The 19,838-nt window shown below is 44.9% G+C and overlaps 1 protein-coding gene across 5 annotated transcripts in view; it reads left to right on the top strand.

Annotated features, from left to right (window-relative positions):
• Positions 1–19,838, top strand: part of LOC105300352 — a 133,185-nt gene that overhangs the window by 41,884 nt on the left and 71,463 nt on the right. Inside the window, exons 3-4 of one of the 5 annotated variants that reach the window (XM_023538018.1) lie at positions 1,839–2,017; positions 2,726–3,996. The exons of 1 other annotated variant lie outside the window; for it this stretch is intronic. In XM_023538018.1, coding sequence (XP_023393786.1) covers positions 1,839–2,017; positions 2,726–3,067 — 521 coding nt within the window. In that variant the 3' untranslated portion in view covers positions 3,068–3,996. Of the gene's footprint in view, positions 1–1,838; positions 2,018–2,725; positions 3,997–8,842; positions 9,674–19,838 lie in introns of those variants that run through there. 3 more of the 5 variants (XR_002783364.1, XM_011372538.2, XM_023538019.1) reach the window with 3 other exon arrangements.

Here is a 19,838-nt window from a genome sequence, read left to right as displayed (position 1 = left end):
AGAGACCCTGAAGTTACTTTCAGACGCCGGTTGCTTCACCTGTACCGCTGGTTTGTTACAGGACGGGGGAAGAGAGAGTGGCTAAGAGCAGAAGACTGTTCACGCTGAGTATGTTTAAAATTTAAAAGTCCGTAGGAGTAGAGGTTCTGAAAATGTCCTTTTAATTTTATTCATCTTAGCCAAAGATAAAGATATTTTTCTTCAGTGCGAAGAGGACAAACAAACAAACAAAAAACAATGTTACTGTCATTGCAAATCCAGGTCACCTTTATCCTTTATAACAGATCACAGTCGTTTACAGCCTCCTTATTGCTGTCGTAATGAACTAAAGATCTCGTCTCGGACGAGTCTTTTCATCTCTGTCTTATTTTCTCATCTGCTACTTGAAGGCACGCATCAGTTGACATAGGTGGCTTGCCGTAACTTCCTGTTTGTATGATGTAAGTGTTCAGAAGGGACTTCTGCAGTCACACGACCGGGTGACTCACACAGCTCCCTCCAGAGGCCAAGGGTCAGCGAGTGGAGGGTTCCAGCAGCCCGTCAACTGGGGCGAGTCCCTGAAACCCTCACTAATGAGACTGTCCTCGTAGCCTAGTTCACGGGGCGTTCATGAGAGCTGAAAGAAACGCTTTTCAGGTCACGACGCTGTGGAATTGTCACCTGACATTATATAAACGAGCCATGCCATCACTACGAGTCTCAGGAATTACAGATAACCGAGGACGGCAGCGACAGCATTTTTAACAGTCATCTGATTTTAACTTGAAATGAGTGGTAGAGGCTTCTTTAGTAATGAGCAGCGTGCCATTGCTTCGAGGCTTATTGTTTCCTACGTAAGTGGGAGGTAGCTACAAGCATTTAACCTGGGAGATAGGACATAATTCTGCCAGTGAGAATTTTCCCAATTAAAATATTCAGTTACGATACAAATAGAGTTTTTGAAATTATTCATCTGTTCATCGCACATAGGAGAATTACTCTTTCATCCAAAACGGTACTCACCCGACCCATTATCGACGAAGCCTGTGCTGGGACCGCACATCTTCCTGCCTCCCCCACTTTTTCCTTTCTCCCTCCCCTCTCTTCTCCTCCCCCCGCCGTCTCTCTGTCTCCTTCCCCGTCCCCCTCTGGTCCTCAAACTTAGAAACACAGAGAGAGCTTCCACGGTCTGCTTTCTTCTCTGTCCGGAGCCTCTCTAGGCAGACCGTCCTAGCTAGTGTGCCGGTGACGATCGGCGCTGTGCGGTCGCCTTCTCCGTCCGTGTGCCCAGCCCCGAGCGCTCCTCCAGGCTCCAGCACCTATTTTCGGTGACCCGGTTGTGATCCGACTGTATCGAGCACGAGCTTAAACGCACGGAGGGCCCCGTACGCCCCCGGCCTGCCCTGCCCTTCTGGTCCTCGTGCCGTTGGTGGCCCCTGACGTGGGCCCCGGACCTCGATGTCATCGTCGAGTCCTCCTCTCTCTTCCGAACGAATATGCCTCAAAATTTTAGTCTCTCTTCGCTCGTCTCCATTTCTAGGATCCTTAGCTATACTTTACCTCTCGCCTGTGTGATGCGATGCTTCTTAACTGGTTTCTCTGTCTCCACTCCCTCCTCTAGTTCATCGTGTCCGCTGCCGCCAGGTGAACCCTAGGCTCTTGGAATCGTAGATCTCAGACTGATCTGGTTCAGCCGACTGGGTGCCCTTAGTTCTCTTGGGTGACGCCACCACTAGCCTTCCTCGGCCTTCGAAAATAACCTGGCCATTTTAAGGTGCTTTTTCTCTCCCCCTCCTCCCCTTCCTCCTCCTCCACCTTCTTCGGTTGAGCTGAAATCCTCCTCCCACGTTTGTCGTAAGGCTGTCCCCTGCGGCCATACGGCGTCTGGTCTCCCGGACAGGTCAGGAATTCAGGTCCGCAGGTGTCTGTTCCGCGTCAGACTGGAAGCTCTCCATGGGGTTCGGGTTTAGAAGCCGTCGGGAGCACTGTCATTTGTCATCATGCTTGTCGCGAACTTCTTCAGAAAGAAAACAGAAAGGTGACAGCCATCTCCGAACCCAAAGCTGTCCTGGCAGTGTAAATATTTTTTCTTAGAAAAAAAAAAAAGGCAGATATTTAAGGCCAGGAACTTAAAAACATGCATTATGAACTCATATATGTCCCAAGTAATTTAAAAGTATAAATTGAGAAATATCATCTATTTCCTATACTAGTCATATTTTGTTATATTTTACAATTAGTTAAACATGTTCCATACTTAATTTAAAAGTATAAATTGAGAAATATCATCTATTTCCTATACTAGTCATATTTTGTTATATTTTATAATTAGTTAAACATGTTCCATACTTATTAAAAATTACGAGTTTAGATTGTAGATACATATTAAAATATCTTAATTACAGGAAAGTAATTATATCTTTACACTAAATGGCAGACAAATCCAGCAGATAACTTTGTCATTGAATACAGAGAACAGATCATATCCAAATTTAATTACATTTTAGACTTTAGTGTAACGGAGTAGCTAGCAAATACGTCTTTCATATAGCTCCCTAGGTCATAAATATTCTGGGATCTCACATTTCTTTTTATGAGCAGATGGGAAAATTACTACAGTCTAGAAACTGAATAAACAAGAGAACTTCTGCATTAATTTATTTTCTCTTTAGTTTCCCTCCAGTCAAGGTTAACTGTGTTCTCAAGTGGAGAATTTAATTTCTGATTTTATGTGTATTTTTTCTAGGTGGAGCATTCTTCCTTCTTTCGACCATTATTCATGGTATCAGGACCCTTTATTGTCCCATTGTCGTTGGATGGAGACTCATTTTGTTCAGAGCCCTTCTGGCGGCTGCTGCTGGGGCTCACCATATCCCTCAGGCATGTGTGGCTTCTTTCCACGATGGGCATCCTAAGGCTGGCACCTGCGGTTCCTGGGCTGAGGGCTTTCTCTGTCTGGTACTCCACGAGTCTCTTCCAGTATCGCCTGCTGGCTCTCAAATCTCAGTCCCTCGGTTTGCTTCTGGGAAAACCTAACCTAAATCACCCCCTTAAAATATCCTGCTGTGTACTTTGTGCTCTAGCATAGAATTTTTCCTTTACTTGAATCTTAAGAGGCGGGCGATATTAAGATAGCAAAGGTTTTTTGGTAAGCCGTGCTGATATATATATATATTTTAAACTTGACTCTAAAGTCCAGGGGAGATCACAAGAGGGTTTCGGCAGTAGAACGGCGAGATCTACTCCTTTGCGATGGATGGATTTGAGGAAGGCAAGACTTGAGGTGGGCGTCCGCTTCGGTGTCTATTCCTGCGGTCCAGGCAGGAAGTGGCGGCTGACTGTGGTGACAGACACATTTAACAGTGACAGGGAAAAGGGTGTGGTTTTGAGAGATGTTGATGAGAGGGTCACAGAACTTGGCTCCTGGCATCAAGTAGGTGTGGGAGGTGACAGGGTAACCGGGCAGATGTTGGTGCCATTTTTCTTTTTAAGGAAGGAGGAGATTTGGGGAGAGAAGCGTTTTGTTTTCGACATGTTGTGTGTGGGATATTTGTGTGAGCCTGAAGAAGCATCTGCCGTTTTAGAGAGAATATAAATAAAACATGTTTATGAAACCGATATGTAACATTCACTTTATTTGTTGAAAAATGTCTTCCATTTTCCATAACATCTTATCTGCATCATTTTTTCATTAGCTGTATTTGAATTTTTCAGTTACTGAAAACTACGTGATGACGTACCATTTGGACTAATATTTGCATGTCAGTTTACACCTCTTAGGTCCAAGGAGAGAAGGTTGAGCAAGCGTGAAGCTTGTATCTAAGACATTCGAAACCGATAAAATAATTACGATGTGCAAACGTAGAAGGACGGCGTGTGTACGACCATCCTTTAAAAAATGACTGTAGAATTAAAGAAGAGAACTCATTTTGTAAGGTTTGAAAACTCTCTGGTTCTCTGCAGAGCTGTGGCAAGTGCTGTTCAATATAAATAAACATTAACTGCTTTCTGAAATAATATCATTTTCCCCCCTTCAATATGTGTTTGTTTATGTGGCTCGCACTATTTAGCGAACACAACAGACAGAGCTCCCGGCCTCATGCAACCGGCATCCTAGTGGGGAGGGCGGAGAGGTGGGCAAAAGGCATCGAACAATAAATGGAAATTTTATTTGCTGTGATAGATGCTGCTAAATGCTCAAAAAAAAAAAAAAAGAAAGAAAGAATCAGTCAGGGTAAGGGGAACGGGGAGGTGGGGGTTAGATTGGGGTGGGGGACAACAGGCAGGTTAAGGTAGCAGACCTTAAGATAGGTCCGCTGAGATAGCGAGATCCGAGCCGATGTTGGTAGGTGGTGAGGGAGTGAGGCGCCAGGCGTGTGTTTGGAGAAGAACATTCCAGACAGGCAGATCCTTGCTGGAGCAAAGCGCCTCGCGTGGGAGCACAGCTGGGGGCGTCAGGAAGTAGCAAGGAGACCGGTGGGCTGGGGCAGAGTCAGGTGACCCAGCGTCTTGTCAGTGTTGTGTTCCGAGAACTGGCTTTTACCGTGGGAGAGAGAGGGGCCGCCGTAAAAGGCTAAGCGCAGGGCGAAGACATTCTCTGATGTGTGTTGTTAAAGGATCACTCAGCTTCCATCCGAAGTGTAGACAATAGGTGGTCAAGTGTGGACGCAGAGGGAGCACGTGGGAGGCTTTCGCGGCTGTCCCGCTGAGAGATGATGGGGACCCGAATCCTCAGCCCGGGAGTGACGGGGGAGGAGCTGAGACGTGGCTGGAGTCTCAGCCCGTACTTGGAGTGGAGAGCAGAAAGGAGGGGGGTTCTGCAGAGTGGCAGATTCGGGGTGTGGGCCAAAGTTCCAGTTTTGCTGTGCTAAGTTCGAACCACTTATTGGATCACCAATCGTTTTAAAAAAATTTAATGCTGTGTCTCCAAATATGGATAACTTACTGTGACTCAGGTTTTTTTCTCATGATTTATTCATTTTGTTCTGTACTAAATAAAGGCAGCGTATTTGTAGCAGGGGACTCAAGGCACAGCATTATAAGCCTGAATTTGTGTGGGTCGGTCTTACAGGTCAGTGAGACTGGGGGCGCTGAAAGACAGTTACAAGAGGGGGGACTAGAAGACCACATGGGAAATAATTCCTATGAAGAAAAGAGACACAGAAAAGAAGCTTGTCCAATAGCAGAGCTTCTGTCGTCAAACCAGGGGGCAGTTACACCTCAGAACGGTGTCAGGCGCTCAGATTTGCCCCAGATCCTGCTTCTCCCCATCACCGCCCCCATCACCGCCCCCATCACCGAGTTTCTAAAGGAAAAGCTGCATCACACAAAATAATAGATCTCAACACAAGCTTAAAAGGCTACTGCTGACGCTGTGTTTTCTAGGTAACGGGGAAGGGCGAAGGCACACTTTCTTCTTCTATGACATGCATTTTTCTTTGAATAAGATGAATTTAAACATTACCACGTGTGTCCAAGTTGGATCTTTTCATATCTCCAGACTTATTTCTCAGCCACTCTTCAGAAGTGCCAGCTTCTTGTACAGGTGTATGTTTCCACAACACTGAACTTTACCTCTCAGTTTTTTTCTATATGATAAGAAATCAACTGGTTGACTCATTAAAATCAGAAAAGCAGTATGATGCAACAAATTATTTTGCCTCTTATGTACCAAACAATACTTTTATTGGTTGAGTGGTTTTTTTTTCCACTTTAGGTATTTTATTATGGCTTCATAATGCTTTAGTTTATGGAGATTCTACACATTCAGTATTGCTTGGACATTATTTAATCTCCAAATTCTATGATTTTTGAAGTCTTCTAGAGAGTAAATGCTGATAACTCAGAATTCTTGTTTATTTGGACCTTGTCTGATGGAAGTGCATTTATCAACAGTCGCCTGGAATCTGAGCTTCCTTTCTTGAATGATCTACCAGCTGAGTCCCTAAACGCTTGTAGAACCTTCAAAATTAATCTGAAAGCATTTTAAAATCGTACCCGGCGTTTGTCCTTCATCTGTGTTGCTGGCTTCGTTCGTGAGGGGTCCTTTTCAAAAGTGCACCATGGTGGAGCCGGAAGTGGTCGCGTTGAAGGCAGCATCTTGCAGAGAGAAGCTTAGCTTAGCTATTTACCTCCCTCACATTTCTTTCCAACCTTCTATCAAAAGCATCCATGGAGACTGTTGAAGCACATGGGACCTATGCTGTGCAAAACTGTCCCCCTTTCATAGCCAAGAGCAAAAGTCAGCCAAAGGTGACCTTTTATCCTATTTTGTAGCTCAGCCGAGGAGCACGCTCTTTGAATTCTGGTGACCTAAGTTCTCCAGCCACACAGCCTTGTCCATTGTCCCTGTGTGCCAGCCAGCGTGTGCGTTCGTTACTTCTCCTGGGGTAAACCTGCAGAATTCACTTTGCAAAAGATTCCGTAGTTAGGGGTGTGGGTCACGTCCCCCAGATGAGGCGGCGGTTCCGGGGGCCAGGAAGTGGCCCACAGACATCGCCCCTGTTACGTGGAGCTCAGGATGTAGCCGGATCGACTTTCACGGATGTCCTACATCTCATTACGGAGCTGACCTCACTTCTGCTCTCTCTATAGAGGCAGACAGCAGCCTGTGATGCAAGTTATCTGTGTTATATTTACGACTTTACCTTCGTCATTCTGAGGTCTAACCCAGTAAATGTTAAAATAATAGGAATTAGCATCTAGTCAGGATTTTGGTTGATCTGAAAAATTTCTGCGTATGCTGAAAAAACACCTCTTTTCTTAAAGTTCCCAAGGTTCATTTATGTGCTGGACAGGCTATTTAATTTGGCATATTTCACTGACCTTGACAAAACAGACCTTCGAATATTATTAAAAGCCCTTAGCACCGGGTAGCTCTTCGGCGATTCAGGATTTAGCTACTCATTCAGTTTTTGGCAAGAGTTTCTCACACGTCAGCTGAATAGATTTTCCATTTTGTGTTTTTGATCTCCTAAAATCAGATTGGCCGTACCTGTGTTTTTGATCCCGTAATTTCTTTTTTCATATTTATGGCCATTTCCTGGCCGGGTTTGGGTATCTGTCTATTGCAGGCTGATTCACGGGCTCTCTGGCCGGCCTCAGAGGGGACAGAGTGAAATTTCATAGAGCACTTTGGCATGTCTCTCTCCACCATAAATAATTCGTTAGGTACAGAATGTGCAGAGGTATAAAGAGAGGAGGCAGCCCAGATAGTGAGTCAGGACGCATAATTAGGTGTGGGCATCTCCTGGATGATTTCGGGTACTTAGAGGTCTGGAGTTGATCCGACAGTGGAGGGGAAGTCGATGATACGGGAATAATGTAATGAAAATGACATCTTATGAGAAGACCTTGATTTAGTGTCTTGAATAAGCTAACGGGAAAAATAGGAAGTGATGACAAGTCATAACGCTACGGGCAGGTGATAATGAGGTTTTAATGAATGTTTCTTAAGATTTCTTTACTTCAGTAGCATATGATTGAAAGTAAAAATAATATTTTTTTCTCAATTTTTGAACAATTGGAAAGCATATAGATTCAGATATTCTTGAGAAAATTTAAGTAATGAGTTTAAGGCTCTAATAAATTTCATCTTTCATTGTCCATCCTAGATTTACTTTATGCCATGCCCCTGTCTGTCTCAATTATGCATTTCCTAACCTTAACCGAATGACTTAGAAGTAATTTTAGGTTTCTGTAATTAAACATATTTTATTTGAAAGAAGAGTTTTGGATAACCCATAGTAATTATCTATCTATCTATCTATCATCTATCTATCTATCTATCTATCTATCTATCTATCTATCATTTACCCATCTATCATCATCTTCCTTCCTACTTATTATCTTTGTATAGGTATAAAATTTTTCAACATAACACATAATTAATCTTTACCAAAAAATATACAAATTATAAAATTCTAAACTATGAATCTTATCCAATTATACATTCTTTATCATCATCCACTCTTTACCAGCATCCAGCAAATATCTATCTTCTTAGGAACTTGTAATTAAAAAGGATAACGTTGAAAGGCAGCTCAGTGTGAGTTTTGACCTTGTACTTCTGAATTCCCCTCAGAGTTCACTACTTCAAAATTCTGACTGGTAATTTCAGATAGGACAATTGCAGCCACATATACCACTTAGCTTATACCTAGGAATTGGAATAGATTAAAAACCGACTCCAAAAAAAGTTAGGGTTTTTTTTTTTAATCTTAAGTGGTGGTATGTTTCTATATGTTTTGCTAGACTCAGACATATATGTTATTGAAAAATAGTACGATCCAGTCAGCTATTATTATTTCATAGATCTGGGCTAATATACGAGCCACTGGTGACTGGTGTGAATTGAGAGGTATTGTATGTATAAAATACACACTGGATTTTAAAGATGAGTAAAAACCAAAAAATGTAAAATATTTCATTAATAAGTGTATTGATTACATCTTTAAATACTACTTTTGAAATATTGGATTAAATAAAATATGTCATTAAAATTATTCCGTTTGTTTACTTTTTATGAAGCTTCCGGAAAATCTAAAATTCAACATGCAGCACGCGCATTTTCACGTGAGCGCGATGGTCTGTCTAAACATTCTCGTGAACAGTCGCACACACGAATAAGCCTATGAAAATTTTCTTTGGCTTTCCTCGGTAAAATGCTACATTTGTTGGGGTCCACAGCAGAAGAGCCAGAATCCATTTCCCAGAAAGGGTAATAGGGCTGATCAGAGAAACACTGTGGAAGACGAACTGAATTTGGGTGGTTAAGTTTTGAAACAGAAACAGATATTTATCTTTAGTGTTTTGCTTCTTCTGCTCTGCATTTTGTGAATTCTCTCTCTCTATCCATTATTAGAGATCTCCAATAAAACTCCAAATTCAGTTCGGATTCACCTAGTCTCGGCTCAGGCGGATGGTAGGACCGTTTACCGTCACGCCGGCGTTGACCGTGGTTGGCGTTTTTGCATCCTTCTTGGATCTGCCATCTTTCCGACCAGAAGCGGGAAGAGGACGCGCTGTGGACAGACAGAACCATCAGGCCTGGTCTCTGCCAGCCCTGAGCGCGCCAGTGGTGGTGACGTGACCCGAGTCTCATCTAAACTTCTAAGATTCGGGTCTTAAAGTTGAAAAGACCCGAAGGAAAGGCAGATGGCAGGATATTCTGTGTATAAAGAGGATAAAGAGGCTTCTCAAGGCGAATCGAGTAAGTCGAATTTTCAGCTCTTTTACAGACATCTTCCGTACCATATTTGCAGAGATTTCGGACACAGCGCTCGTTCAGTCGACCAGTCTGGTTTGCTTCGAGCCAGTTCTTCTGTCTCTAATTCTGTCAACGTGGCTGGCCCTGAACATGTGCGTCAGGTCGCCTGTCTCTGAGTGGAGATCCGCCTTTACCTTCCTAAAATGCAGCTCAAAGCTGATTAGAGGTTTGCAGTGACTTTAAGAACTTTGTTTTCAAACGTACAGTAAATTGAACAGAAAACGGTCTTTAAGTTTTCTGATTGAATTCTGGAAATAATTTCCTGTATATTTCCCCCCATTGTTCCGAGAATATGTGGAAAACGGTGTGGAATTTAACAGATGAAAGAATCTAATGTTTAGTCTATTTCCTTAATGTTTTTAGTCTATTTCCTTAATGTCTTAACGTTACAACCATTTTGAAGTGTGATGGATCGAATTTTAATTCAAACGAAACGGCCCTCTCGTTTGACTTTCTATTCCGAGTGTGCGTTTGAAGGTGGTAGGGCGAGGCAGCTGAAAGCCTGTGTCGTTCTGAAATTTGGCTGCACGTGGGCGAGGGAAGCCAGCCTGTGGCCTGCTGCGTTTGTCGGAGAACCACCAGGTTGACGCCCCTGACCACTCGAACCGTCCTCCAGGTTTTGTCCCATTTGTACGGACTTTTCCCTGCTCCTGAGATTTCAGTTCAGTTTGCAGTTCTCGCCCCCCCTTCCATCTCAGTCACGTCTGGGGGTGCGTGCATCCCCAGGCAGCTGGGACCTCTCTGCTTCCATGCGCCTTCAGAGCGAGATCCTAGAAGACGCTTCATTAACCAAAAACAGGACGGGAGCGTCCGGTCTGTAGGACGGGTGTTCTGTACAGCATCGTTCCGCCCGGTTCCAAACTTCCACATGTCTACGCAAACGAGCAGAGACGAACGAGACCTGGTAACGAAGCTACTGAATTCTTATTCTTCTCCTTCCCTCCTGAAGTCTTCCATGTCAGTTCCTTGTTTAAAATCTTCCAATATCTGCCCTTATCACACCTTGAAATGATCTCATCCTTTGCGGTGACCGGCGAGGCACCGCGTGGTCTGGTCCCTGCCGTGTTCACTCTGCTTCTATCTGTGACCCGCCGTGTTCGCCCTGCTTCACACACTGGCCCCTTTCTGTCCCCTACACATGCCGATCTCTTTCCTGACTGAGGGTCTTGGCGTGGTTATTCTTTCTACTCGACATGCTTCGCCTTGGAGCTTCTCATGCCCGAGTCCTTCTTACCAGTTCAGACATTACTTTCTTGGAGAACTGTTGTCTCCCCGCTCTCTTTGACGGAACCGCCATCTCTACCGTAGGTCACTTTACCCACCGGAATCATCTTGCTTATTTATTCCCCTCGCCTCATCCTTCTCTCCCCACTGTTTTAAGTTCCGTGAGATCGAGAATCTCATAATGTTCGTTAATCCTTATGTTTCCAGCTTCCAGACGACATTCTGGCCTTAGCAAGTGCTCGGGGAGTGGCAGTGTGGATGACCAGATGTAGCAGTCACAGCACAACTTATACTTTACAGAGTCCCGCAGGGGTCAGCTTTGTATTCGGGCGGGATTGGTGCGGAGGTTTTAAATAGCTTTCATCGAAGGAGACAAAAGAAGAAAAATGTCTTTCCAAAAAAAAAAAAAAGAGAAACCCTTTTTTTTGTGTGCGCGGGGCTGTGACGAGTCTTCTTGCAGAAATAACAGTTCCCAAAACGGTTCAAAGAGCACACGGAGACTTAACATTCCTCACGTGAGGCGGTGGCATCTCTGAGAATTAAAGATGAAACGTAACGAGGCTAATCGTGAGTCTCTTTGTTCGCTGTGATTGGTATTTGGAACCCATCTTCATAGATTTCAGGGAGAGAAAGACAATCCTTGGAAGCAAATGCGTTCGCTCCCTTTCTCACGGCACGGCTCGGTGCTTCGGCTTGATGGATGGCCGGAAGGGAAGCAGAAACTTCCTTGAACATAGATCCCCACGTCCGAAGAAGCTGCCTCTCTTTCATTCGTTCGCTGTCAAGTGTGAGTTCAAGGTTACGCGCAGGACGCCCTTCGTGGAGCGAGTTACACCCCCAGGTCTCAGTGGAGCTCTGTGACCCGCAGCCGTCACAGGCAGAGGACCCGCCAGAGACCAGATTCGAAGCTCCCACTCCCAGAGTCCTTTGGTTTCTAGAAGACACTAAAATATGTTCTCTTTTCTGAGTCCCCAAGGATTTCAAAGATGTCCTTTGAACCTGTCTTTTGGCACCATGCGGTAAATGTAGAAAAAACCCACAACGCCAACTTCCGGCCCCATTTTGGAGGAACGGGCGTGGGCACACAGAAATTGTCCTGAACGGCGATGACGGTGTTGTCTTAGAGCGTTTAAGGTTTGGCCCAGGGCGCAGAATAAGGTCACGGAGGAAGCAGTGTACTGTATGGTGGGCAGTGTTTTCTCATTACGGGCCTCCCCTCGGGAAGTGGCGTGAGCTGGGACGAGTGTTCTGCTTGTCGTCGGCCTGCCTGACCCCAGCCGCGGTTCCTGGCTCGGTACTGGTGTCTCCCAGGGCTGTCCTTGCTGTACTTGAAGTTCGCGATGAGCTTTTCCCAGCCTTTTCTTCAAAGCTTTACCTTTTCAAGTCTTTCCAAGTGACTACGATAATACACTTTCAGCTTTCTAGCTAGGCCTTTCATTTTTCGGGGACTAAATATTCTCGTGTGTAGAACATCGTCACTGAAGGCATAATCCAAGATCCTCCCCACCTCTAAAATGTAAGGACAAAGTGATCAATGTACTTTTCCACACGAGGCAGCTGTTTCTGACAAGATATGGGTCATATTAATGTATGTACCTATATTTTTTCATTTTTTCATTCAGAAAGAAGTGGATTAACTGTTTTTCGAATCACCTTGATGAACAGTCTTTGCTAAATTAAAGTAGGCATTTAGAAAAAAAGCATTATAAATATCGCAAAGGTTCTGTCTTGAACACAAGTTGACCTTTCGATAAGGCAAACAGCAGTGGGGGAGGAGGGCCCAGCGTGGCAGGCATCGGATCATGTTAATTGAGAAAGTGAGGTGAACTTGAGAAGAACCGGCCCTCAGGAAATGCACCAGGAAAATTAACTCTTCCTGGATCAAAACTTTTGGGGTGGAGAGAGCTCATTCTGAAGGCAATCTGCAAATTTCCATTTGAATCCCCTCCGGATCCATGGAAATATTGTGTGTGTGCCAAGAATAAAAAGCATTGTAATGGAAAATAGGCTTGCTTCACTGGAATACGTACGCCTTTGGGACACAGGCCCCCCACCCTGCCGCCACCAACAAGGCGTAACAAAGAGGGTGGCCCCGCTCCCGCCCCTCTGTCCCCACGGCTGTGGGCTTCGAGGCTTCCTATACTGACGATGTTTTCTATTCTAGCAAGAGACGTCAGAGCAGGGTTAACACCCAGCAGGAACGGATTTACTCTTGAGACTGTGCAGAACAGCTCCCGAGTCCCTCGAATACTCGAGGGTGGCCGGAGGAGATGTTTTGGGGACGGGAGCTCAGCCTTGGCGGGTTGTCTCAGAGCCTGTGAGCGTTCAGCAGTCACAGCTCGTCGGACTTCACGAGGACGGTCAGAAAGTCAGGCTGCTGTGCTCTGCTGCGGCCCGCGAGCCAGAACCCTGTGCCGTGACTCTGCTGCCACCAGCTCTGTTTGTTCACCGCTTCGCAACAGATCTTCGGGTATTCGAAGGAGGCGTTTAGAGCGACGGCATTGGAATCTAAGGTTTTCCGACATCGGAGGTTGATGCTCCGTCCTCTTAGCAATAATCGTATAACCGATTCCCCAGAGTCCTATGGCATCGAAAACGGATGAAGATCGGTCATGAAATATGCATTAGAGCAGGTGGCCACGAGGAGAGCCAAGCGGACCGAATAATAAACATCACAAATTAAGAAATTCGTAGTTAGTCAGAAAAGATTAAGAGCGTGTGAAGAGCACGTAAAGACCTGGGGACCTTGTCAAACAAGGGCTTGGTGTGTTGGTGCCGTGACAGGCTCTCCTCTCCAGCGCGCAGAACGGAGGAGAAGCCTTCGTGAGAACGTCGTCTTCAGTAACCCGAATCCCTCGATGCGCCATACGGGGACAGACGGTCATAAATTCCCGTGTGCCCGGTCTGGGCGTCCCTCTGTTCTATTCCGCTGTATGCGTTGAGATCCCATTCATTTTTAAAAGGACTTTCACGTACAGACAGATGGTGATGGGCACAGCGACTTAGTGTGCTTTACAGCCCTCAGCTCTGGGAAGCAGTGCTGTACAGGATGCGGATGATCCAGGGCTTTGCCCGTGGCAAGTATTCTGCGATTGACATTTATAGAATGAATGAAGGAGGTTGTTTATGCAGAAAAACAGACTGTTTGCCCTTAGATACAAAAGTACTTTACACTTATATTTCAAGAGTCATCTGTAAATCCTATCCACTTTGTCAAAATGTGTCTCTAATTAACATTTCTATTTATCATCTGTTCATTTACTCATTTGTTGATTCATTCAACTGGTCAGCATTTATCGAATATCTATAGGTGTCAGTTGTTTTATCTGACACTGACTAATAAAACATGGTCTTTATCCCGGACAGATACCTAGCTTACCTAACACAATGAGAGAATCACTCTGATGAAACAGGTACAAATTCCAGGCGAGCATCGAAGAAGAAGTCCCATCTCAGCTCGATGGGGGTGCAGAGGAAGATGGTTTCATGAAAGGACTCAGAGAAGGTGACTTCCGAGCAGAATCTGAAGCAAGGCTTTGCTAACTGCAGCCTGCAGACGGCGTGTGGCCCGTGCCTGCTCTGGTTAACTCAGCATCCGGTCCGACTTTCACGCTGAGTAGTCGAGACAGTGACAGGAATGGAGCAGGCCTGAAAATACTTACTCTCTGGTCCTTTCTTAAAAAGGTTTGCCAACGTCTGGTCTAAAATATGGCGGTTTCCGGGGGCGGCCAAGGTTAGGAAAATGAGCGTGTCCAGAGGCCTGGGGACGTGCTGAGTGAACTCGGGGCGTTGGAGTGGACAGCGGAAGTTCAGCAGAAGCCAGCAGATCGCCTTGGTCAGTTAGAGGGAGGGCTTCACAGAAGAATCGGGGGGGGAATGATAGAAAGCCGGTCTGAACCAGAATCGTAGAAGGTTTTAAATGTCAGTGAACACAGTGCTGATGTTCGGGACTGTTTCTCGTTGTCTCCCTCGGCGCTTAGGGAGGGGATGCCCTGCGTGCCTGTAATTTCAAAACAGGAGCTTTCTGCTCAGGGAAGGGAGCAAGAGTCCTTTTCTTTCGTCTTTGGCTCATCCGCGGGGAATGCAGTTTTAGAACGCCATGCAGCACGTACAGAAGGACAGGCCTGGGGTTGCCCGCGCACGTGGGAGAGGTCTCTGGCCGGAGAAGTCCGTGTCAGAGCCAGGGCCTAGCCCAGCATAACGGCGGCTTTACCCAGGCCACGTAAATTGATCTAGTGTGGGCAAAGTCATTCTTGCAATTCAGAAGCGAGCCAGCTCAGTTCGTCATTAAGGGCTTGGGGACAAAGCCTTGACTAGAAATAAATGTGACGATATAGGTTTGAGGGTCCTAGATCTTGCCTACCTGTCATTTCTTTTCACCTCAGAAGTGTGACCACGACAGTGACAGAGGCTTGGAGAAGAGTGTTTTAGCAAATGAGGCCCGAATCTAGAAGAATGGGTCCAAAACCAGTTAGCACCCTGCAGTCAGCTGGAGGCTTCTAAGCAGTCTAGACTCCCGGGTCTACCCCAGACTAGATTCGGAATTTTTGCGGATGGACCCCCGAAATCTTTAAAATTTTAAAAGCCCCCGAGATTATTCTTATTATTCAACCATTTGGGACCTACTGTTCCCCAAGACAGTGTCTGTTCAGGGTTGACACTGTGTCCTCCTACAGAACTCTTGAATTTTGCTGTCTCTGTGTCAGTGCCACGACTAAGGGATGGCCTAACGAAATCTGAGTTTATTTGAAAACCGATTCCAAAGCCACAGGAAGTTTTAATTAGTGAGCGATATGTTTTAGGATTATTAACTATATGGCAGAGTCGCATACGTAGATTAGTGAGGACAGATGACTGTACGTAATGCCACTCGCTGAGGTGGAATAAATTTAGACATCACTCTAAGCTTTTATTAATACAAGATGTCTTTCACAAATTTCCTAACCGAGGGCTACTAAAGAAAAATCTGGATTATTTTAGGAAATCTCATCGCTACTTGTGAAAGACTCTGACCGTCTTAGATAATGAGAGAAATGTCTTTCTCATGCCAAAACGTGGCCCTGTGTTTCCCACTCAGTGATGGTAATATATACACCCTTAAAACAATATTGAAGGACGTCAGTGTCTTTTACTTTAATTCACTTATCATGCTTCACCGCAGTCTTTTTTTGTTTTTCATCCTAAAATGCCTAGTTTTTCCAAATAAACCTCAAAGAGCGTGGTTTTTAAATTTCTTATCATTTGGCACGTGACCTTTTAAACATCCTCTAGATCGATATTTCCTAAGCGTGCCCTTCGTGATCGTGGTTCTGAGAGCTACACCTTGAGGAAGGGGTTCCGTGGCTAGTTCGTCAGTGGAAGGCTGAACGTGGCATCTCAGAGCTTCACGGTGCATGCGTTTTCATACATACGTGTTTTCTGCCGGCTCCTGAGTTGGAGGAAGCTGTCTGTAAAATGGCGTATTCTTAATCTGGTGTTTTTCAAACTTACTTGATCACAGTAGCTGTACTTTCTGTATGGTGTTAGTATTCTGTTGAACACCTTTTAGGAAGTACTGCACGTTGCTGACTTCCCTCTTCAAATGTCAGGCATGGGGAAAACACGTGACGTTCCAAAGGTCGCCTTATCTGTGTTGCGTTCAGACTTCTTTCTCTTTCAAAGATGCGAGCACTGTGTCCTTCTTCCTTTGAAATGTCCTTCTTGAGAGAACCATGACCGCATCAGCATTTTTTGGTATTTGCATCATCCTACGACTCGCTGAGATGCTGCTGCTCGGCTGATGTCGTTAAGGCCTTTCATCGTCAGCCTGTTCTCTGCTCGGTAAACAATAAACAGACGAGGAACTCCCCGTGGTCTCAGCCCGAGGCCTCCCCGACTTCGGCGTTGCTGGCAGAGCCTCCAGGCTTGCGTCTGGGCTGGCAGAAGGAATTAACGTTTCGTCTTGTGTTATTACTGCTTTTCGTTCAGTGTCTGTGGTGACACAGACGATGGCGTGCAGAGAATTTTTCATTTATAGTTTTTACAATCAAGTCATTTACATATGTTGATTTTAGAAAGACACAACAGACAGTGTTTGTTGAAATTCTAAGTGTGAGTGTCTGTTAGCAAGTGTTTTTTGTATCTACCTTGTGTGAGATGTGTGTGTTAAACCACTTAGCAGGTGAAAGTCACTATATAATGTTAGATATTATTATGTCTAATTTTAAATAATTATAGAATCGACAACCCCAATTTTTTTCTCCCCACCCCTGTTCAGTAGAGGTGGGAGCAGGAAGCGTAGGGGCCACGGTGTACCCGTGCTGACGCCTTCCTCTCTGAAGACGTGGTGCGCACCAACAAGCATCATTGGCATTCTTTCTGACCCCAAGTTTCCCACGGGACTCAGGGTGCATAACGAGCTAAGGGGTTCATTCTCTTTGCACTTACAGGAACCCCTGATCTCTGAGCCTTGAAGTTGCGCTTAGTTCTAGGTGAGTGTGACCCCAAATTATATTGCTTAAGGCAAACATCACCATTTAAGGTCACTGCTGGCCGCTCGGTACACTTTGGAAAGATAGAATGACCTACTCTTAAGAGGTGATGTCTACTCTGTAGGGGTTTCTTTCCACTTTCCCCAGTTTTCTTCCCTTAATGATGAGTGAGTGAGAGGAGAAGAAAATGGCGATGAAAAATGCTGTTGTTTAAGTTAAAGAAAAATCCGTTTAAACTTCCCGACACGGGAGTAAACGATAGGCTTTCGAGCAGAGACAGAAGCGGACTATTTATCAGCTTGAACTGCAATCCACATGGAAGACAGAAGGGCCCTTGAAGCTGCTAGTCAAAGTTGTCTTCCCATGAAACGATTTCTTATAATCGTCATTAATTCTGTCCCCTGCCATTACCGAGGTTTTTCTTTTAGAAAGAGAACTTTAAACAAATCTAAGTGTTACTCTGCGAATCCATACGTATCAGCTGCTTTTAAATAGTGTTCCCTGAATATAGAGTAGGATATAAATCTCCACTATTAGAATAAATGAATGTCGTGCTGTAAATACGGCAGAGCGTTAGAGATGGGATTCCGGTAGCGTTTTTGGCTGTGTTTTGTGAGATGGTTCACTGACCTGGGCATTTCGGAGGTAGAAGGAGAAAGAACAGAAGGGCCGAAAGCCTGAGGGGGTGATAGGCGGGTTTGATTCCCCGGCCTATACAGTGGGACTGGACTCGGTGTTCACCTTCTAGAACTCCTGGCGTGTTTCATGCTGAGCATACGTGCATCCATCTTTGCCCCGTGCAACTGGCATCTAGCCATGTGGAATGAAGTATACAGGTTAAGAATAACATCACTGCCTCTGTAAACTAGGTCAAATTCATTGATTGAGATGAAAACAGACGGTAGTCATTGTAATCATTCCAAGTGATTTTTGCCTCAGCACGTTTATGGTACTTAGTCGTCGCAACAAGCAGAGGCTTTGGTTTGATCTTGGAGATCGCATAGCTGATTAATCCGATGCTGATTCAACTAGAAATAAATGTGACGATATAGGTTTGAGGGTCCTAGATCTTGCCTACCTGTCATTTCTTTTCACCTCAGAAGTGTGACCACGACAGTGACAGAGGCTTGGAGAAGAGTGTTTTAGCAAATGAGGCCCGAATCTAGAAGAATGGGTCCAAAACCAGTTAGCACCCTGCAGTCAGCTGGAGGCTTCTAAGCAGTCTAGACTCCCGGGTCTACCCCAGACTAGATTCGGAATTTTTGCGGATGGACCCCCGAAATCTTTAAAATTTTAAAAGCCCCCGAGATTATTCTTATTATTCAACCATTTGGGAACTACTGTTCCCCAAGACAGTGTCTGTTCAGGGTTGACACTGTGTCCTCCTACAGAACTCTTGAATTTTGCTGTCTATGTGTCAGTGCCACGACTAAGGGATGGCCTAACGAAATCTGAGTTTATTTGAAAACCGATTCCAAAGCCACAGGAAGTTTTAATTAGTGAGCGATATGTTTTAGGATTATTAACAATATGGCAGAGTCGCATACGTAGATTAGTGAGGACAGATGACTGTACGTAATGCCACTCGCTGAGGTGGAATAAATTTAGACATCACTCTAAGCTTTTATTAATACAAGATGTCTTTCACAAATTTCCTAACCGAGGGCTACTAAAGAAAAATCTGGATTATTTTAGGAAATCTCATCGCTACTTGTGAAAGACTCTGACCGTCTTAGATAATGAGAGAAATGTCTTTCTCATGCCAAAACGTGGCCCAGTGTTTCCCACTCAGTGACGGTAATATATACACCCTTAAAACAATATTGAAGGACGTCAGTGTCTTTTACTTTAATTCACTTATCATGCTTCACCGCAGTCTTTTTTTGTTTTTCATCCTAAAATGCCTAGTTTTTCCAAATAAACCTCAAAGAGCGTGGTTTTTAAATTTCTTATCATTTGGCACGTGACCTTTTAAACATCCTCTAGATCGATATTTCCTAAGCGTGCCCTTCGTGATCGTGGTTCTGAGAGCTACACCTTGAGGAAGGGGTTCCGTGGCTAGTTCGTCAGTGGAAGGCTGAACGTGGCATCTCAGAGCTTCACGGTGCATGCGTTTTCATACATACGTGTTTTCTGCCGGCTCCTGAGTTGGAGGAAGCTGTCTGTAAAATGGCGTATTCTTAATCTGGTGTTTTTCAAACTTACTTGATCACAGTAGCTGTACTTTCTGTATGGTGTTAGTATTCTGTTGAACACCTTTTAGGAAGTACTGCACGTTGCTGACTTCCCTCTTCAAATGTCAGGCATGGGGAAAACACGTGACGTTCCAAAGGTCGCCTTATCTGTGTTGCGTTCAGACTTCTTTCTCTTTCAAAGATGCGAGCACTGTGTCCTTCTTCCTTTGAAATGTCCTTCTTGAGAGAACCATGACCGCATCAGCATTTTTTGGTATTTGCATCATCCTACGACTCGCTGAGATGCTGCTGCTCGGCTGATGTCGTTAAGGCCTTTCATCGTCAGCCTGTTCTCTGCTCGGTAAACAATAAACAGACGAGGAACTCCCCGTGGTCTCAGCCCGAGGCCTCCCCGACTTCGGCGTTGCTGGCAGAGCCTCCAGGCTTGCGTCTGGGCTGGCAGAAGGAATTAACGTTTCGTCTTGTGTTATTACTGCTTTTCGTTCAGTGTCTGTGGTGACACAGACGATGGCGTGCAGAGAATTTTTCATTTATAGTTTTTACAATCAAGTCATTTACATATGTTGATTTTAGAAAGACACAACAGACAGTGTTTGTTGAAATTCTAAGTGTGAGTGTCTGTTAGCAAGTGTTTTTTGTATCTACCTTGTGTGAGATGTGTGTGTTAAACCACTTAGCAGGTGAAAGTCACTATATAATGTT

The sequence above is a fragment of the Pteropus vampyrus genome, unplaced genomic scaffold, assembly GCF_000151845.1.
Source record: "Pteropus vampyrus isolate Shadow unplaced genomic scaffold, Pvam_2.0 Scaffold209, whole genome shotgun sequence".
NCBI classification, from domain to species: Eukaryota; Metazoa; Chordata; class Mammalia; order Chiroptera; family Pteropodidae; genus Pteropus; species Pteropus vampyrus.
Note: the sequence above shows the minus strand (reverse complement) of the source record. Positions and strands in the feature narration are given on the sequence as shown.